We start from the raw sequence: 17468 nt of genomic DNA on the forward strand, positions 1-17468 counted from the left end.
GTTCTTAATATATTATCAAAAAGCTCTTTATTTTAATTCTAATGAGAAAGTCTAGAAGCTAAAATTTTAATGACATAGTTTTTCCACACACACACTTACATTCATGGAATCAATATGTCCTTTGATTTCTACAACAGGCATTTTGTGGTACCACAAGGCAGCTAGATTCCGATTTATATAAAAGTCCAAGTTTATTGGGTACAATAGTTGAATATCAGGATGAGAGATGCCTGGTTGAATCACTGTCCTAATAAAAGAGGTAATTAATACATATGCAGGTATGGAGGTAATCCAAATATTTTAAAAACATAAATAACGTCAGAAGTTGATGCTCCAAAACACAGATTTGAACTATGCTACATTTCCAGACTAGCTCTAAAATAAATATGTAATCTACAAGCAGACACAAATTACAATATAAAATAAACCATGAACAAGTATGAAAACTCCTTAAAATAGTGGATGTGGTTGTTGTGTACCATTGAATTGGAACCAATCCATAGCTGACCCTCTAGTAAAACACATGGGAGGAGATTGCTCATCCTTCTCATAGAGCAGCTGGTGGATTCGAATTGTATGCCTTCAGGATTGCCATGCAGCTTCTTACCATTAGGCTACCAGAGAACTTCCCAAACAATAGATAAGTGGGAAATTTAATGTATTTTAAAAATAAATTCATAGTGTTGAAGATATATGAGAAATAAACAAATACAGTTGTTCAAGAACTGCTATGTACACTGGCACAGAGATTAAAGAGAAGAAAAAAATACCATAGCAATGTAACCAGGTAAAATTTTTACAAAGAGCTTCATAAAGTTTTTCTCTGGGTCATTATTATCAATTTGTGTTATAATCCTTACTTCTTAACACTTGGATAATCAAATCCCCTGAGATGGGGGATTTTAAGAAAGAACTGTGTACAAAAGTGATTTCATGTGTCACCTGGGGGAGCACTGACATAATATTCCTTCAACAAAATTTATCATCTGACAAGGAAACATTCCAACTAATCAAATTCATAGTCTCCATAGAAACTAGATTATAATCTCCAAACTATTTCCTTGATGAAAACCAAGAGAAAGCTGAAGTACTATCTATCAGTGTGAAAATTAATATCAGTGTGGAAAGTAATATCAAGCTCTGATGGCCTAGTGCTAAGAAGCTGCACTGCAAAACCATAAGCATATAATTCAAATACACCAGCTGCTCCGAGAAGGATGGGCAATTTCCTCCTGGGCAATATACTGTCTCTAAAAACCTGTGGGAGGGTCAGCTATGAGTTGGTCCCAACTCAACAGCACACAACACCACTACCACAACATCATGATACAGTTAAAATATATTACGTGATTGAGACCAGGGAGAAAAATTACTTTAAAAAATTCCCAAAATTATTTATTGGGACAACTGGTATATTTGAATATGGATCACGCATTAGATACTATTATTACATTAATATTAAATTTCCAGATTTGGCAAATGGACTGTGGATATGTAAACAAGTATCTTTGTTCTTAGTAAATGCATGCTCAGATACCTAGAACCTAACTGTCTAGATGTCAAAATTCTGTTAAACAACAAAGCAAATAAATGTTTTCATAATAATAATATGTACTACAAAGTGAAAAAAGCATTCATAAACAACTGGTGAATCTAAGCGAAAGATGGATAGATGTGCTCATATTATGCTGCTTCTAATTCTTCTACAAGTCTGAAATTTTTCAAATAAAAACTGATTAAAAAGTTGTCTGTTTAACTGATATATATTTTAGGTATAAACTCTAAAGGTCATGAAAGGTTACATAAAGCATTAATACAATAATTCAACTCCGTAATTATTCAGAGTATACCTGGAAAGTTTCAGCTTTGTTAGCTGCACATCCATTCTGTCAACTACTGGTGGATTTAAGCAGTCTTCATCTCCTACCAGAATAAACTGATTGTGAACTCTAATTAACCCCAGATCTACCACTACTGCATTGGTGGAAACAGAAGACTGCGGGATGATTATAACTGGTGCTTTCAAATCAACATTGATGGAAACACGGAAACTCCTCTGAGCAAGATCTTTCACACTTGTGACAGCCTTTTCTGCAGCTTGGGCTGTGGCAGCGCTCAGAGCTTCCTTGGCTGTTTGAAATTTATTCAGGAAGTTCTGTGGATATAAAATATAACACAAAAAGTTCAAACATAGGTCAGACACATTAATAAAGAGCACTGTTTCATTTTTATACATATAGCTTTAGTTTGTTTGGGTTTTTACCAATAGATAGGTGTTAACTGTGTCCTACGTTTTCAGTGCTAACTAGAAATTTCTTCTAAGCCATTCATATCTATTGGCTACCTGATCACAGCAAATGAATTAGGACTAAGGAAGCAAAACCAAAACATTTTCAGTAGCTTTTATACTCAAAAGTCAGATTTATTATGTTCTCACTCAAAAAGTTCACTGCTCTTGAGTCACTTCCAACTCATCGTACCTTCCACAGGTTTCTGAGGTGGGATGTCTGTTACATATGAATGCCCACCTTTTCACCAAACTCCCAATCAGCCACATAACATGTTGCCTACTGTACCACCCGGACTCCAGCATATTCTAGTAAAAATCATTACCAGTTCCAGTTTTAAGCAACAATCATGAAATAATTCATATTTTAGCTCCCTAGTAATAATACATACATATTGATTATGTTAATATATAAATTGTTGTTGTTGCTATGTACTGTTGAGTTGGGACTGACCCATAGCTGACACTCAGGCAGATTTTCAAAGGCAGTTCATTATATGGGAGGAGAATGCTCATCTATCTCCTGTGAAGCAGCTGGTGGATATGAATCATGTACTTTCAGAATTGCAGAGCAGCTTCTTATCACTAAACCACCAATGGCCCCTACACATTTATAATTAAGGATCCCTGGTAGGAGAGGAGTGCTTAAAGAAGTCAACTGTTAACCAAATGTTCCATTCAAACCCAGTCACTGTATGGGAGAAAGAAGAGGAAGTTTGCTAGAGCCTTTAAAAACCCTATGGGCAGATTCTACTCAGTCACTGTGAATCAGAATCAATTTGGTGGTGGTGGGTTTTGGTACATACAGATATACCCCCACCCAATATAGATATACAGGTATAGAAATGTGTGTGTGTGTGTGTGTGTGTGTGTGTGTGAGTGAGTGCGCGCGCGCACGCACGTAAGAAAGAAAGAGAGAGATTTAAAAGTTCAGAATTCTTTGTGTTTAGTAACATTTTTGGTGACCCAGATGGGACCTTCAGACTCACCTGGTAAGTAAAAACTTTTTGTTTTTGCTCGTTAGGGGATTCTGAATCTCGAGGATAGGAGAACGCCAAGAGCAGGTTTCTCAACCATCCAAAGGCGCGCCAAGGAGATCTTTTGTCTCAAGAGACCTTTGAGAAATCAACTCTTGGCATCCTCTATCGCCTTTGTGAATCCATGTACTTTTTCTGGTAACTGCGCGCTTAGTAAAAAATTCTGTTTTGGCCAGCCCTGGAGAATGCACGTGTGTACACCTGTAACCGGTTACCTCGGAGCGAGTTGGCGTGAGCCATCCATTCCAATCTGAGTGGGTTGGCTTGAGCCTCCCATTCAGATGTGTGTGAGTGGGTCAGCATGAACTCTCCCACAGAGATCTGGGAGAGTTGCTTAACATGAGCTGCCCACAGACATCTGGGTGAGTGGGTTGACATGAGTACCCACCCCAAATCTGTATTTGTTGCACAAGTTGTGCCTATGTTGGTTTCTGTACTTTACACAAGAACCTACAGGAATGGAAACTGAACCTTCCCATTCTTCATTTTATAGAATCAGAAGCTCTCTGCTCGTCATTCTTTTTAGCACTTTGACTGATGCCTGCTTTTATCAGATCTGACTGAAGTTGCATTGTATTTAATGAGTTAAACTTGTGCTGCATCTGCTGAGTGAAAGTTATATTTAACGTGTAAAATTCGTGCTGTATCTGATGAGTAAAAATTATATTTAATGTGTAAAATCTGTGCTGTATCTGATAAGTAAAAGTTGTTGAATTAGTAATATTTGTGCTGTATCTGATGAGTGAGTTATTTGATTAGTGAAATTTGTGCTGTATCTGATAAGTATATTTGATGTGTAAAACTTGTGCTGTATCTGCCGAGTAAAAGTTATATCTGATGAGTTTGATGAGTAAAACTTGTGCTATATCTGATGAGTAAAAGTTATATGTAATAAGTAAATATTGTGCTGTATCTGCTAAGTAAAAGTTATATTTGATGAGTAAAACTTGTGCTGTATCTGCTGACTGAAAGTTATATTTGAAAAGTAGCTGTATCTGCTGAGTGAAAGTTATATTTAATGAATAAAACTTGTGCTGTATTTGCTGCATAAAAGTTATATTTAATAAGTAAAATTTGTGCTGTATTAGATGAGTGAAAATTATATTTAATAAGTAAAACTTGTGCTGTATCTGCTGAGTGAAAGTTATATTTGATGAGTAAAACATGAAAATTATATTTGATGTGTAAAACTTGTTCTGTATCTGATGAGTCAAAGTTATATTTAGCAAGTAATATTTGTGCTGTATCGAGTAAAAATTATATCCAATGTGTAAAAATTATGCTGTATCTGATGAGTGAAAGTTATATTTGATGAGTAAAATTTGCTGTATCTGATGAGTAGAAGTTATATTTAATGAGTAAAACTTGTGCTGTATCTGATCAAAAGCTGTATTGTTATTGTATCTAATGATTGTGTACCTGTAAGAACTGCACATGTATTAACACTGTTCTTTTGTTCATTTCATTGTAGATCATTGCTCAAAAGTAAGAACAAAAGTGTCCATTTCAGTTAAAAAGTCTATTAGGAAAAAATTCTGTGTAATTGGCCTGTTTGCTAATATTATCCTTAGCCAAAAGAATATTTTTTATTTCAGTAAAAATTTCACACTTTTATGTTATTTAAATTATAGTAAAAAATAAAAAGTAGACTTTATACAGATCCTTAAATTTACTCAGCAAGTAATATTTCACCAGAAGTCAAAGAAATTGAGTAAAATCTGTATACATAAGCCTTTAATATTCTATACTATAAAAAGGAGAATGTAAGAGACACTTGTTAAATGGGGGCAAAATGAAAGAAAGCATAAATTTTCAGATAGTGCCCAATCAAGCCAGTGGGTTTGTGTTTGGTTTTTCTGTTTGTTTTTTTTTTTTAATACATCAATGACACTTACTAGTAAAAACCTAAAGTGTCACTCCAGGAAAAATGAGGGAAAGTGGCTTAGATAATTTTTTTTTACCTCATATCCTTTTGGCCAGGACTACTCAAAACAAGGCCAAACAATACCCCCTCAGGTAGTTATCCAGAAACTCTATAATATATATATGGGCAACCCTACGATCTTATGAATATTTTTTTTCCTCTGCCTCACATCAGTCAAAGTGAGAAAAAAAAATTTTAAAATTTCATACTCTTCCATGAAGGTGATTATTAAAATAACAGACATAATAATCACTATTTTCTTTGCTAAGTGAGCAAATTCAACTTTTCTTAACCCAGCTTCTGGCTGGTGAAGAGAAGATAGGAATAGTAGCAGCTTGCCTTCATGGAGATTATTTTTAAAACAATTGCTTCACTTAGCCTAATTTGTATTCAGATGGCAGAAGCCTATGGCTGAGGGAACATAAAAAAAGTTCAGTCTCTAAGGGAAAGAAAAAGAAAGGAAACTCCAAACCTGAAGCCATCCTGCGGCAACAAAATGGAATTCTTTTCCTGTTTTTGAAAGGCTGCATCAAGCTATCTGTAAGTACATGGATCTTGGCTCAGAAAACTCTGCTACAGTCTGAATAATTAACCCGACGTTTGTTCCCCAGAGCATCCCTGACATTAGGAGGAGACTACAAAAGATGGACTGAGCCACTGGCACAAACTCAACTTGGCATGGTCGACATCACACCTAGGGTATCCAACAACCGAGAATGCCAGACACCTCCAAATGATGCTGTCTTTGAAAATACACCCTGAGCATACTCCAGAGGACCCACCAGACTCCCTCAGCCACTTGGAGTCATGGATGGACATTCCCACCCTGGTTGTTCAATGAGAGAGATTAACAGCATACGAGTATGATAGCATATGAGATGGGGAGTCCTGAGCTCCCACCAAGTGGCATCTTGGGACAGCAGGTAGACTGCGATGAGAAGAGAGGCCCAGCCAGTCCTGCTGCCCAGCAGGAGCGGCTGCTCCCAGGACAGGATGCCTGGACTGAGTGAAGAGTCAAGGCTCTGCAAAGATTCCGGCCAGGGATGAGCTTCCATCTCCTTCCAAGAGCATATGGAGCTGGAGTCTGGAGCCAGGAGGGAAGTGGTCACCAGGGTATGTGGTGATAATGAGCGAGCAGGACCGAGTCAGGCTTATTTTAAACTGTGAGCGCTGGATCTTCACGAAGCCAAGCCTCCCACACTATCGAGTGCTGGGGCTGAAGGAGGCCAGCTCATATAAGCTGTTATATGTCAGGACCACAGGAGGGAGGCCTTGGAAACTGTGGTGCTAAGAGGCTGCAGGAGCCCAGGCTTTCCTGCAAGAAGCCAGCTGTTGCCAACTGTGAAGTGTTGGACCCAAAGGAAGTCAGACTCTTTCAAATGTAAAATACCAGATACCTCCAAATAATGCTGTCTTTGGAAATACCACAGAAGGTAAGGCGATCGGACCCCAAGAAAAACCCCCAAGAGGAAAAAGAAGACCAGACAGAGACAAGGGGGAATATTTATTACCAAAAACAAGGACACTAGAAGAAGGCCTATCCAAAATCCTGGGGAGGGCCCTCTTTAGAAGAATTGCCTTCCAGTGGAAAAGATAACAACTTGCTGATTTATCTAAAGAGGACTACAAGGGCCAAAGTAAGAGGAAGCTCAGTCTGGTTTGTAAGTGACTTATGTTATCCTGTTGCCTTCTTTAAGCACACACCTAAGACCCCAGGCAACAGTGACTGGGCATGGTCTCAGAAAGACCTAAAAATTAGTTCTTCTTGGAACTCTGCTAGAATACTTCAATGGAAAAACTAGAAGTTTTTTGTAGGTCATGTTTGGCAGGATCATAAGAAATAATCTGAAGAAATAAAAATCAAGTTTAAGTCACTGAAAGCCTTCAGAGTGACAACAGGAATAAAGTCGACAACCGAGCACTATCAGGAAACCCATTTCTAGTATAATCAGGGGTTGCTTTGGCCTTGCTCTGAATTAAAGTAGCACCAGAAGTAGGCTTAAATTAAGCCCATGAAATTGTGTGTGAGAAACCTTATCTAAGCCACTTTCCTCCATCTCCTTTAGTAACTCACAAGTTTGTTCTCTCTAGGTTTGCTCCCTTTCCTATAGGTAACCTGAACGCTGAGGTTTGTTGCAGACCCTGAGCCTCCTTCCAGAGATAAACTGCCAGCTAAAGAAGCCAAGCTCAACCAGCCACTTCCATTGGACTCAACCTCGCAAGTCGAAAATATTCCCTCCCCCTTAATTTTCTTTGTTTTATGTTTAAAAACAGTTGATAAAGAACGTTTCATGTAACTTAAAATTAGTGGAGCAGAAGCTGAGAGCCTTTAATCAAAATAGAAAAGTTCAACAGCTAAAAATTAGTACATTTAGAACACTGCATCAGCATAGTTATTTGTATAGTAACTAATGCTGTTCCTGCCTATTAGAATGTCACTAAAGTATTACTGATTCGTCAAATCATGTGAGGTAGGGAAAGCAAACAGCAGAGTGTAATACTCCTTTGCTTCCTGAAGTTTGTCTTCTAATTTATGTCTGCATTCCCTTTTTACTAAAGATCTTGCAGTCCAGAGGTCAGAAAACGTCATGAGAATATTTTCTAACTGAACAAGAAGGGAGACAGTCTTGGAGGTGACTCGCCGTCTCCCAGATCTGTGTAATAAAGTACATTTATGGATATTGCAATCCGTTTGTCTTATTGGTGATTGACTATGGAAAGAACCCCTTGTGTTCAGTAACATATGTGTGTGTACAGATGGATAGACAGAATAATTCTCATTTAAAATTGAAATTTATAAGATATAAACTTAATAATCAGACTTATTGCAAGATCACCAAGTTGAATATTCAAGATACAAAGAATAAATTTACCAGAAGTGACATCAGGAATTTATGAAGATACACAATCTGAATACAGCCAACATTCAATGATACCACACCATCGACTTTAGACATGTCCCTATAGGAATCTCCCTCAGTTGCATCTGGATACAGGTCCAAGTTAAAACGAAAAACTTCATTTCCCATTATCGAGACAGCCTGAAAAACAGAGATCTTAATGTACTTCATCCAGGAAGACAATAATAAAACAAAATCTCATTCAGAAAACAACAAAAAAATTCCTTTTGGAAATGGTTTATATTTTAAACTTCCCATATGTAATCTTCATGAAAACATTCTTCTTAAAAGATAATTTATTAATATATTTTAAAGTAAAATAAGTTTTAAAATAAAACAACATTATCTATTTACCTTTTTTATGAACTACATTATCACTTACTTTTTTATGAACTGTCTTAGGATCAACATCTGTAACAATAATATTTTCCAGTCTGGCAAATAGTGACTGTTTTCTTGACTGAAGAGAAAGAGAAGAATCTAGGCCTGGGGAAAAAATTATAGTAATTTCCATAAATTGACAATAATTAAGACCTGTTTCCAACATTTTCTCTTGAAGGTAAGACTTCAAAACATTTGGTAATATTTGGACCCATAACTGACAAATTAAGTTTCTATATCAGATCTTTTAATCTGATAAAGAATTAAATCTATCAATTCATTTAAGAAATCATTTCCTGAATGTTCAATTTGTTTGAAGAAACTACTTCTGGTACAAATTTTCTGAGGATTCCTTCAGTAATTTACACTGAAAGTACGAAAATATTTCACAGATCAAATTCAGACCAGTGGATGCACTCTAAGTTTAGAAAAAACATAAGGAAAAAAAAGAAGACAAACTACTCCTTAGTTTTCTGATTTTTTCCATTTTCCAAGGACTTAATTAAATATGATCTTTACCGGATCACAACATGCTAATCGGGTGGTAAGTTTCTCTTATAAGACTTATATAAAAAGAGGGGGGAATGATACGGTGGTATTAATAAGTTCAGAATTCTCTATATATGTATCAGTTATAAAACTATTGTTACATAATTATAAAACTAACATCAGTTTTCTTCAGCTTGCGAAACTAGTTACTTAGCCTCCAAATTCTCTGTCTCCTGTCTTTAGTCATGTAAAGTAGTTTGATTTCTCTGAAGCTGGTTCTCCAGCTATATGTAAATTGTATATGAATTATCTTTTTTTACTAACAAAAGTGCATTGTTAAATGAGCTAGAGTTCTTGGAGGTGACTAGATGTCTCCCAGATCTGTGTAATAAAGTGCATTTATGGATACTGCAATCCATATGTCTTACTGGTCATTGACTACAGAAAGAACCCCTTGTGTTCAGTAACATTAGTATATATTCTTTAGTAACTGGGAATAGGGTGAGGGGGGTGAAGGGAAGAATATGGCAGTTGTACCACCACTCCCAAGCCTGATCACTTCCTGATAAACCTGATAACATCTAAGCTGGTCACATCAAAAACCAGACCAGATAATGGATCCTGAGAAGAGTCTGAGCTTGATTAAAAATAACTAAAACCTAACTTAATTAACATGCCAAATTCCGAGAAGTACCATCTTAGTCCTCCCCAGGACTTCTATAAAAAGGAAACCTCTCAAACTGCCCGCTTTTTGATCCTGTCCGCATGTCATGCAGCTAGGTCACGTGGCATCCCTCTCAGACAACATAATAAAGGCCTGTTCATGGGATCAATTTCTTTCTTTATTTCTCTCCCTCGTGCTCTTTTTTATATCTAACAGGGGGAAGCAAACTTTCAATAACTTTAATAACTTTTACCTTGAATCCTGATTTCGGCAATATTGTTTTTTTCATCACAAACAATGACATAGAAAGCATTCAACTTGGCAAAGAGTCTGAAGCCAATAATATCACGATCTTTAGTGGATACAATCACTAAAAATAAAGCAAAGTATTCAATCACAAATGGATTCTAATTTAAAATCTATTCTTATTGAGTCAACCACAAGGTGTGTGTGTGTGTGTGTGTGTGTGTGTGTGTGTGTGTGTGTGTGTGTACATAATAAAATTCTCAAGGGCTTAAAATTTCAAATACTTACTGCACTTTAAATGTTTCTTCTTAAGGGTTAAAATTTAAAAGCAAAGACAAAAGCTAAATGAGTAAGACAAGAGCATAGAAATGCACAGAAGCTAAACAAAGAAAGAAATGCAGAGAAGCTAAACAATGTGCCTGAACATACACACACACACACACACACAGAGAGAGAGAGAGTTTAAGTAGCAGTTAACAAACAGAATTCTTTCTGATCCAAACTCCGCCTCTTGACCAGGAAGATTTTATGCCTGCACTCCTGCCTTCGGACTTCCATACGTTACCATTCTTATTTGTAAAGTGAAAAGGAAGACAAACCCTATTTATGCAATCCCTTTGGGAGTCTCAGAGAGGAGAGGAAGTGCTCTGGGTAAATAGAAATCCTCTCTTTCTATTAGCTACGTAAAAGCCAATAAGGCTACTGCCAATAAGAACTAAATAAATATTTGCCAAACTAAGTGCACTAATTACATTTGGCTTACACACAAGGCACTCATAAAACTCTTACTTGGAGAAAAGGACTGAAGAAAACAAAATGGCTTATACTACTCTGTTGTTATGTGTAACTAAATTGGAACACGCTCATAACTAAGCCACCATTGGGTTTTTGGATGCTGTAAATCAAGCAATATAAGAATATTAGTATTTTTCTCACAGAGCAACTAGTGGATTCAAAAAGCCTGCCTTGAGGTTACTAGTGCAACTCCTTACCACTATATGCTACCACAGCTCTACTCTAGAGTTTGAAAACTCTACTAACAACAAAAAAGCAGTTTTCATACCTTTCTGTAGTGTAGAATTTTTTTGGTGCTTTTCAGTTGAAATTTGTGTCTCTGTAACATCGTCCATATTTTGACCATCTGATGGAAGAATATTTGTCAAGTAATTAATAGAAGAGAGAAGAGCTTGTGTTTGCAGCAACAGATTTAAAGATGAAAAGGCTACCTAAAAATGTTTAAAAAAGAAAATTAATTTTCTTATGTCTGATGTTTTCCCTTTAGTTTCTCTCCATAATGGATCCTAAATGCAAAGCTTTTCTGTCTTCTACCACCCAGACAGAAGAGTCACAACTCAGGCTCCTCCAACAGGACATGCACAGAGTCAATTGTTGTTGTTCTTATGTGCCATCGGGTCACTTGCGACTCATAGCGACCGTATGTACAACAGTCCTTAACTCTGCTCTGTCCTGTGCCAATCACACCATCTCCGATACACCCATCCCAATTACCCCAGTCACTCACACTATTCCAGAGTACATTAGTTGGATCAGATAACACAATTATTTCTTTCTAAAGCATATAACCATTGTGGGTCCTTTAATTTGCTACTCATAGTCATCCCAATATTCAACAAATACAGGTTGATTGCATGGTCAGTAATTATTGACTATGATCTTATAACACTTAAATGAAACTCTAGCTCCCCATGTGCTAGGATTGTCTAGAAATCATTTCAAATGTGGCATTTGATAGCATGATATTAGTAAATTCCGGATTATTCAAACATATGGTGCAGTTGTACAACTGACATCAGATACCTCCAGCCTGCAAAACTGGTTGCTTTGCCCTAGAATGCTACTTCTCTTTCTTCAGTCATGTAAAGTACTTTAAGCTGTCTGTTTACGGACAGCTTTCCTGAATTAGAATTTACCTTTTGAAATAGTACCTTTTTAGTCATATGTACATTATATCACAACTTTTCTGTTTACTAGTAACTATGTAAACTGTTCTTTTTGAATGTAAAAACTTTGAATTAGCAATAGCAATACATTAAGCAGATAAACACTTAATCCAAGTATAAAAACTAATGACCACTCTTGATGGGGTGCTATTATTTGAAAGGTTTCTGACAGAAGCCACGAACCATGTGGAGGTAGAAACAGGGCTACTCAGCAAGGGGGAATATGAGGGCTGGGCTTAGGGGGTATATACGGGGTTTTAGCAGGTGTGTTTTAGGGGGTTGTGAGATGAGCTGATGTTGCTGTAGAGCTCATTGGTGCATAAAGTTTCTGGTTTTGGAAAAGGTCCTGATATGGGAATTTCTGAGTTCTAATTCTGGAGAATGTCCTGACATAGGATTTTCTGAGTTCTGGTTTCAGAAAATGTCCTGACATGGGATCTTTTTGAGTTGAGCTTCAACTTCCATTTTTATTTTTAGCCTAACACTGTGTAAATTTGACCTTCACTGAAAAACATTATATATATATATATATTCATATATAAGTTAATGTCAGCCTTTCCTGACCCCTTCATATTCTGTTATGAGTGTCAAATTAACTTGCATTTCTTTCGCTTGCTCTTGCTTAGATTGGTGTCTTTCTTGCACAGTATATCCTATCAAATTCTTATATCTGAGTCAGAACTTTCTAGGTATTACTCAAAGAGGCTCCTGGATCTCTTAAGAAATCATCCCTCGACACTATCACTTAAGAAGAAATAAAAATAGACCATTTACAGAGAGAAAAAAAGGTATGGCACTTTTAGAAAAAAAAAAAAAAAAGAAGAAAAAAACACAACAACAAAAAAACACTTGACTCCAGAAAGGTAAAAGAGCAATATAAGTCACTTACAACAAATTTACTATTTTCTAAATAGTAAATTAATATATAACAAAAATTATCTTTGCTTACATGAAAGATTATTTTTTTCATTTCCTGAAAACAAAATGGACATTAACTACAGGAGGGAGGAGGGAAAGTTACAATATTACAACAGATTTCCCATCCTTCAAACAACTCACTGTCATCAAGTCAGAACTCACTGATAACTGAAGCTCCAGTGAGTTTTTGGAGGCTGTAAATCACAGGGGCGGAGACTGCCCATTTGGCATCCATGGAGTTACTGGTGGATTCAAACCTCCAGAGAGGTGCCACCTTTGAGTTAGCAGCACAACTTCCTATGGACTAGGCCAACAGAACTCCCGACAACCATTCTCACTCATTTTCTTTTCATGTAACCTGCAGACACATCTTGTCTCTTCTTCACCTATGCTACTACCTAAGTAGGACAGCATCTCAAGCACTCCAACATTTTTCCTTGTAATCACACTTTTTTTGGTGCACTAACAATGCTATTTAGTTTGCTTTGTTTAGAACCTTGTTAGTTCTTTGTAAATCCAAGGTCCTTAATATATAACCATTTCCTTCCCATTTTTTAAAAAGAAATAATATTAAAACTTTTAAGGACATTAAGGTGTGATATAGTAAAGCAAAACAGCAGCTTTATAAACCCAAATTAAAAACAAAGAGCATATTAAGCATTTATACAGTTAATATATAATTTATTTCTCCAAATTACTTAATCAGTATTCTTCAAATGATATTTAAAACTTTGATACAGGAGCATTTTCAAATAAGATTATTTTTTTAGAGAATTTTTTACCTTAATTGTTTGTTCAGCATTTTCAAAAGTGGTCTGAAAACTAGGCCCATTCTTATCAGCCTGAAAAAAAAATAAAAGTTCTAAGAATAGATATAAAGATCAAAGTAAATTATAAACTCTGGTTAATTTACATATCATTACTTATATATATATATAAAACATACACATATATACACACACACACACACACGTGTATATATAGTTGTTTTTGTGTTATGTGCCATCAAGTCACTTGCAACTTATAGCAAACCTATACACATTAGCTCTGAACCTTGCCCTATCTTGAGCCAATCTCATCATCTTTGAAACACCTAAGCCCATTTCTCCAGTCACTGAGTCAAACCATCTCACCTTCGGTATTCTACTCTTTTGCTGTCCACCCCTCCCTTTCCTAGCATGGTATCTTTCTCCAAAGATGGTCCCTCCTGGCACTATGCCCAAAGTATGTGAGAGGGAGCTTCAAAATCCTTGCCTCCAGAGAACAGCTTGGTTTCACCCTTTCCAGGACAGACCTGTTTGTTCTGGTCGTCCATGGTTTGTTCAACACTCTTCTCCAGAACCACAATTAAAAGGCTGTGATCCTTCTTTTATCATTCTTTGTCATTGTTCAGTTCTCTGATTTTTGTCAAGTAATTGTGAAGAACACACCTGGATCAGGCCCTCCTTAGTCTCCAGACTGACATCATTGCTCTTCAATACTCTAGAGAGGTCCCTGACAGCAAACTTTCCCAATGCAATTCATCTTTTGGTTTCCTGACTGCTGGTGCCAAGAATGTTGATAGTGGAACCAAGCAAGCTAAAGTTGTTAACAATCTCAATCTCTTTCAATCTCTTCTATGTCCATCATATAAAGCTCCCAATTGGCCCCATGGTGAGAATCTTTTGTTTTCTTGATGTTGCCCTTCAATCCACATTGAAGACTAACAGTCCTTGACCTTCTGCAACAAAAACTTCAGGTTCTCCTCAGTTTCAGAAAAAAAGTTTGTGTCATCTGCATAATGCAGGTTATTGAAGAGTCTTTCTCCAATCCTGATGTCACATTCCTCCTCAAAAAGTCCAGCCTCCTAATAGATCTAGTCTGCATACTGATTGAAAAGGTATGGGGATAGGATGCATCCCTAATGCACACCTTTCCTGATCCTGAGCAGTGTTTTCCTGCTCTAGTCTGACTACTGCTTCTGAGTTCAAATATAGGTTTCACATTAGCACAAGAAGTATTCTGAGATTCGCATTCTTTTTAAGGTTAGCCTCAATTTGTTGTGACACACAATTTCAACCAGATCCATCTAATATTGGCTATGATGTCCCTAGTGCCACAGCCTCTCTGATCTCAGTTCTCAGTTTACACAACTGGAAGTTCTCCACTCAAGTACTATTCCAGTTGTTTCTGGATAATACTCAACAGGATCCAGCTTGCGTGTGATATAGTGATATTATCTGATAATTTCCACACTCTGTTGGGTCACCTGTTTTTGGAACGGGAATAAATGTAAACAGATAGATCCCTTCCAGGCCGTTGGCCAGGTTGTTATCTTCCAGATTTTTTGGCATAACCTGCTAAGTGTGTCCAGAGCAGCATCCATTTGATAAAATATATCAGTTGGTATTCCATCAATTCCTGCAGCCTGTTTTTTGCCAATTCCTTCAGAGCAGCTTAGATTCCTCCTTCATCACCACTGCCTTTTTTAAAATAACAAATTTTTATTTTATACTGGTTTACTTACAAAGTTCTTATACATTGTTTTATGTACCATATCTTTCACATTTGCTTTACCCACTTTAACCACTACCCATCAAATTGTGCAACCCTATGATTACCACCCCCCATGCATCCTCATCCCTCTGCGCCCCTTCTCTCTCCTTAGATTCTCATACAGATTTTACTAATTACCTTTCTATTTCTACAATAATGGTCTTATATAGTATTTGTCCTTATGGGACTGAGTTAGTTCACTTAGCACAATACTCTCCAGTCCCTTCTAAGTAGGTAGTGATTTTCAAAATCACTGCTCCTGCAAGGGTAGGAGTGGGGGGGAGCAGAGGAAGGAAGATGGACAGGGGGGAAGTAATAATAGGGTCACACAATTTGATGGGACAAAGATAGGTAGTCTGCTTCCTTAAAGATGTACAGGCTTGCAAACTGATGGAAGCTCACTATGAGAAGTGATTGACTCAAGGGCAGTGAGTCTAGTATTTTCCCAATATTGACAGCTTCCTCCTAACCCAACTCAAACTGACTTCATTTTTTTTAAAAATTTATTTTACTTTGGTTTGCATACAAAATTTGTATACATTGTGTTTCACACTTTCCTTCATTTATATTGTGTTTCATGCAATCATTCCCATGTTGTTGTTAATTGTTGTTGTTATGTGCCATCGAGTCACTTGTGACTCATAGCCACCCTATGTATAAGAGCTCTAAATGCCACTCTATCCTGTGCCAAGCTCGCAGTCTCTGACACACTCATTCCCACCAACCCAATCACAGAATCAATACATCTCATCAAATCATTCCCATAGAATGTGTTATATAAAATTAATCACCACTGAACTATGGCCCCCATTACCCTATCTTTTCAGGTCCCTACCGCATCTATCCCATTTCCTTTACAACCTTTCTCCAACACACCAAATTGTTTGACCCCATACTTTCTCCCGACACACCTTCACCCTTCTACTGCTACTCCTTCCTCCCTTAAATCCCCATTTATGTTTTACTAGTCTAATCACAATCAAATGAATTGAGAAATTGTGGTATATTCACACACTGGAATACTACACAGCAGTCAGGAGCAATAATTTCAAAAAATACTAGATAACTTGGGAGAGACTGGAAAGCATGATGCTGAGTGAACTCAGTCTCATAAGGACAAATATTGCATAAGACCATTATTGTGAAAATAGAAGGATGACTTCATCCTTTTTTAAGCAGTATGATCAGCCAAATACTACCTATACATACAACTACTTTAGTATAGGTAGGTGAATATGACCCAGAAGATAGGTACACTCAGAGCATACTTCATCCCAGGTTTTAATCTTTTAGAAAAGCAGCTAGGGGCTTTGTAAAAATCATGTACTGGGGAGCTCTGTTGGCCTAGTGGCATGACACTGCACTGCAATCCCAGACGTATGCAGTTCAAACGCTCTGCTGGAGAAGGAGGGGGCAATCTCCTCCTGTACCAGTCAGATCTGATTTGACGGTACACTTAAGAATAATACAATTTAAAAAAAAAAGTCATGTACTAAGGAAACTAAAAAATTATAATTTAAAAATTGCTATATACATTAAGAGCCATTGACTATCAACTCCTTTCTTTTTCCTTCAGGGGACTGTTTCATGCCTTCAATAAATAACATAAATACTCTGTATCTCTTACCTTAATATATTCCACTTTTAGAAGGTCCAATCCAGATTTGTCGGAAGAGCTAATCAAATGAAGGGGCTTCTTTCTGGATCCTTGATTCAATACAAAGAGCAGTATTTCAAGCAGATAGCTCATTTTTCATTTTGTAATTTTCTACTTATCTTTTCTATTTAAAAATATTCATTAAGTTTCAAAATAATTTATGAACACATTCTTATGACTACTGAACACAAACATCACTAGCAAAGAAGCAAAACAGTCCAAATTCTTAACTTGGGTAACCAACTAACCTTTAAAAACACCATTATCTTCATTTTATTTCATATCTATGTTCAAAAATAATCAAGATTTCTCTAGACTTTCAAAAATTTTTTTCAATAAGTGCATTTGCATTGTAGCAGAAAGACTAGTGCTTAAGGATGGTTCAACATAAGGAAAACAATCAATGTAATTCATCACATCAACAAGGCAAAGAACAAGAACCATATGGTCCTATCAATTGATGCAGAAA

At 36.7% G+C, this 17468-nt stretch overlaps 1 protein-coding gene across 4 annotated transcripts in view; it reads right to left on the reverse strand.

Annotated features, from left to right (window-relative positions):
- Positions 1-17468, reverse strand: part of VPS13C (vacuolar protein sorting 13 homolog C (S. cerevisiae)) — a 248439-nt gene that overhangs the window by 114632 nt on the left and 116339 nt on the right. For all 4 annotated transcript variants that reach the window (XM_006899645.1, XM_006899642.1, XM_006899644.1 and 1 more), the window contains 8 exons: positions 16970-17049; positions 13590-13649; positions 10992-11154; positions 9936-10052; positions 8531-8634; positions 8122-8289; positions 1851-2155; positions 100-247 (listed from right to left, as the gene is read on the reverse strand). In XM_006899645.1, coding sequence (XP_006899707.1) covers positions 100-247; positions 1851-2155; positions 8122-8289; positions 8531-8634; positions 9936-10052; positions 10992-11154; positions 13590-13649; positions 16970-17049 — 1145 coding nt within the window. The remainder of the gene's footprint in view (positions 1-99; positions 248-1850; positions 2156-8121; positions 8290-8530; positions 8635-9935; positions 10053-10991; positions 11155-13589; positions 13650-16969; positions 17050-17468) is intronic.

This window comes from Elephantulus edwardii, unplaced genomic scaffold (genome assembly GCF_000299155.1).
Source record: "Elephantulus edwardii isolate Elephantulus edwardi_28Jun2011 unplaced genomic scaffold, EleEdw1.0 scaffold00264, whole genome shotgun sequence".
In the NCBI taxonomy this organism is placed as follows: Eukaryota; Metazoa; Chordata; class Mammalia; order Macroscelidea; family Macroscelididae; genus Elephantulus; species Elephantulus edwardii.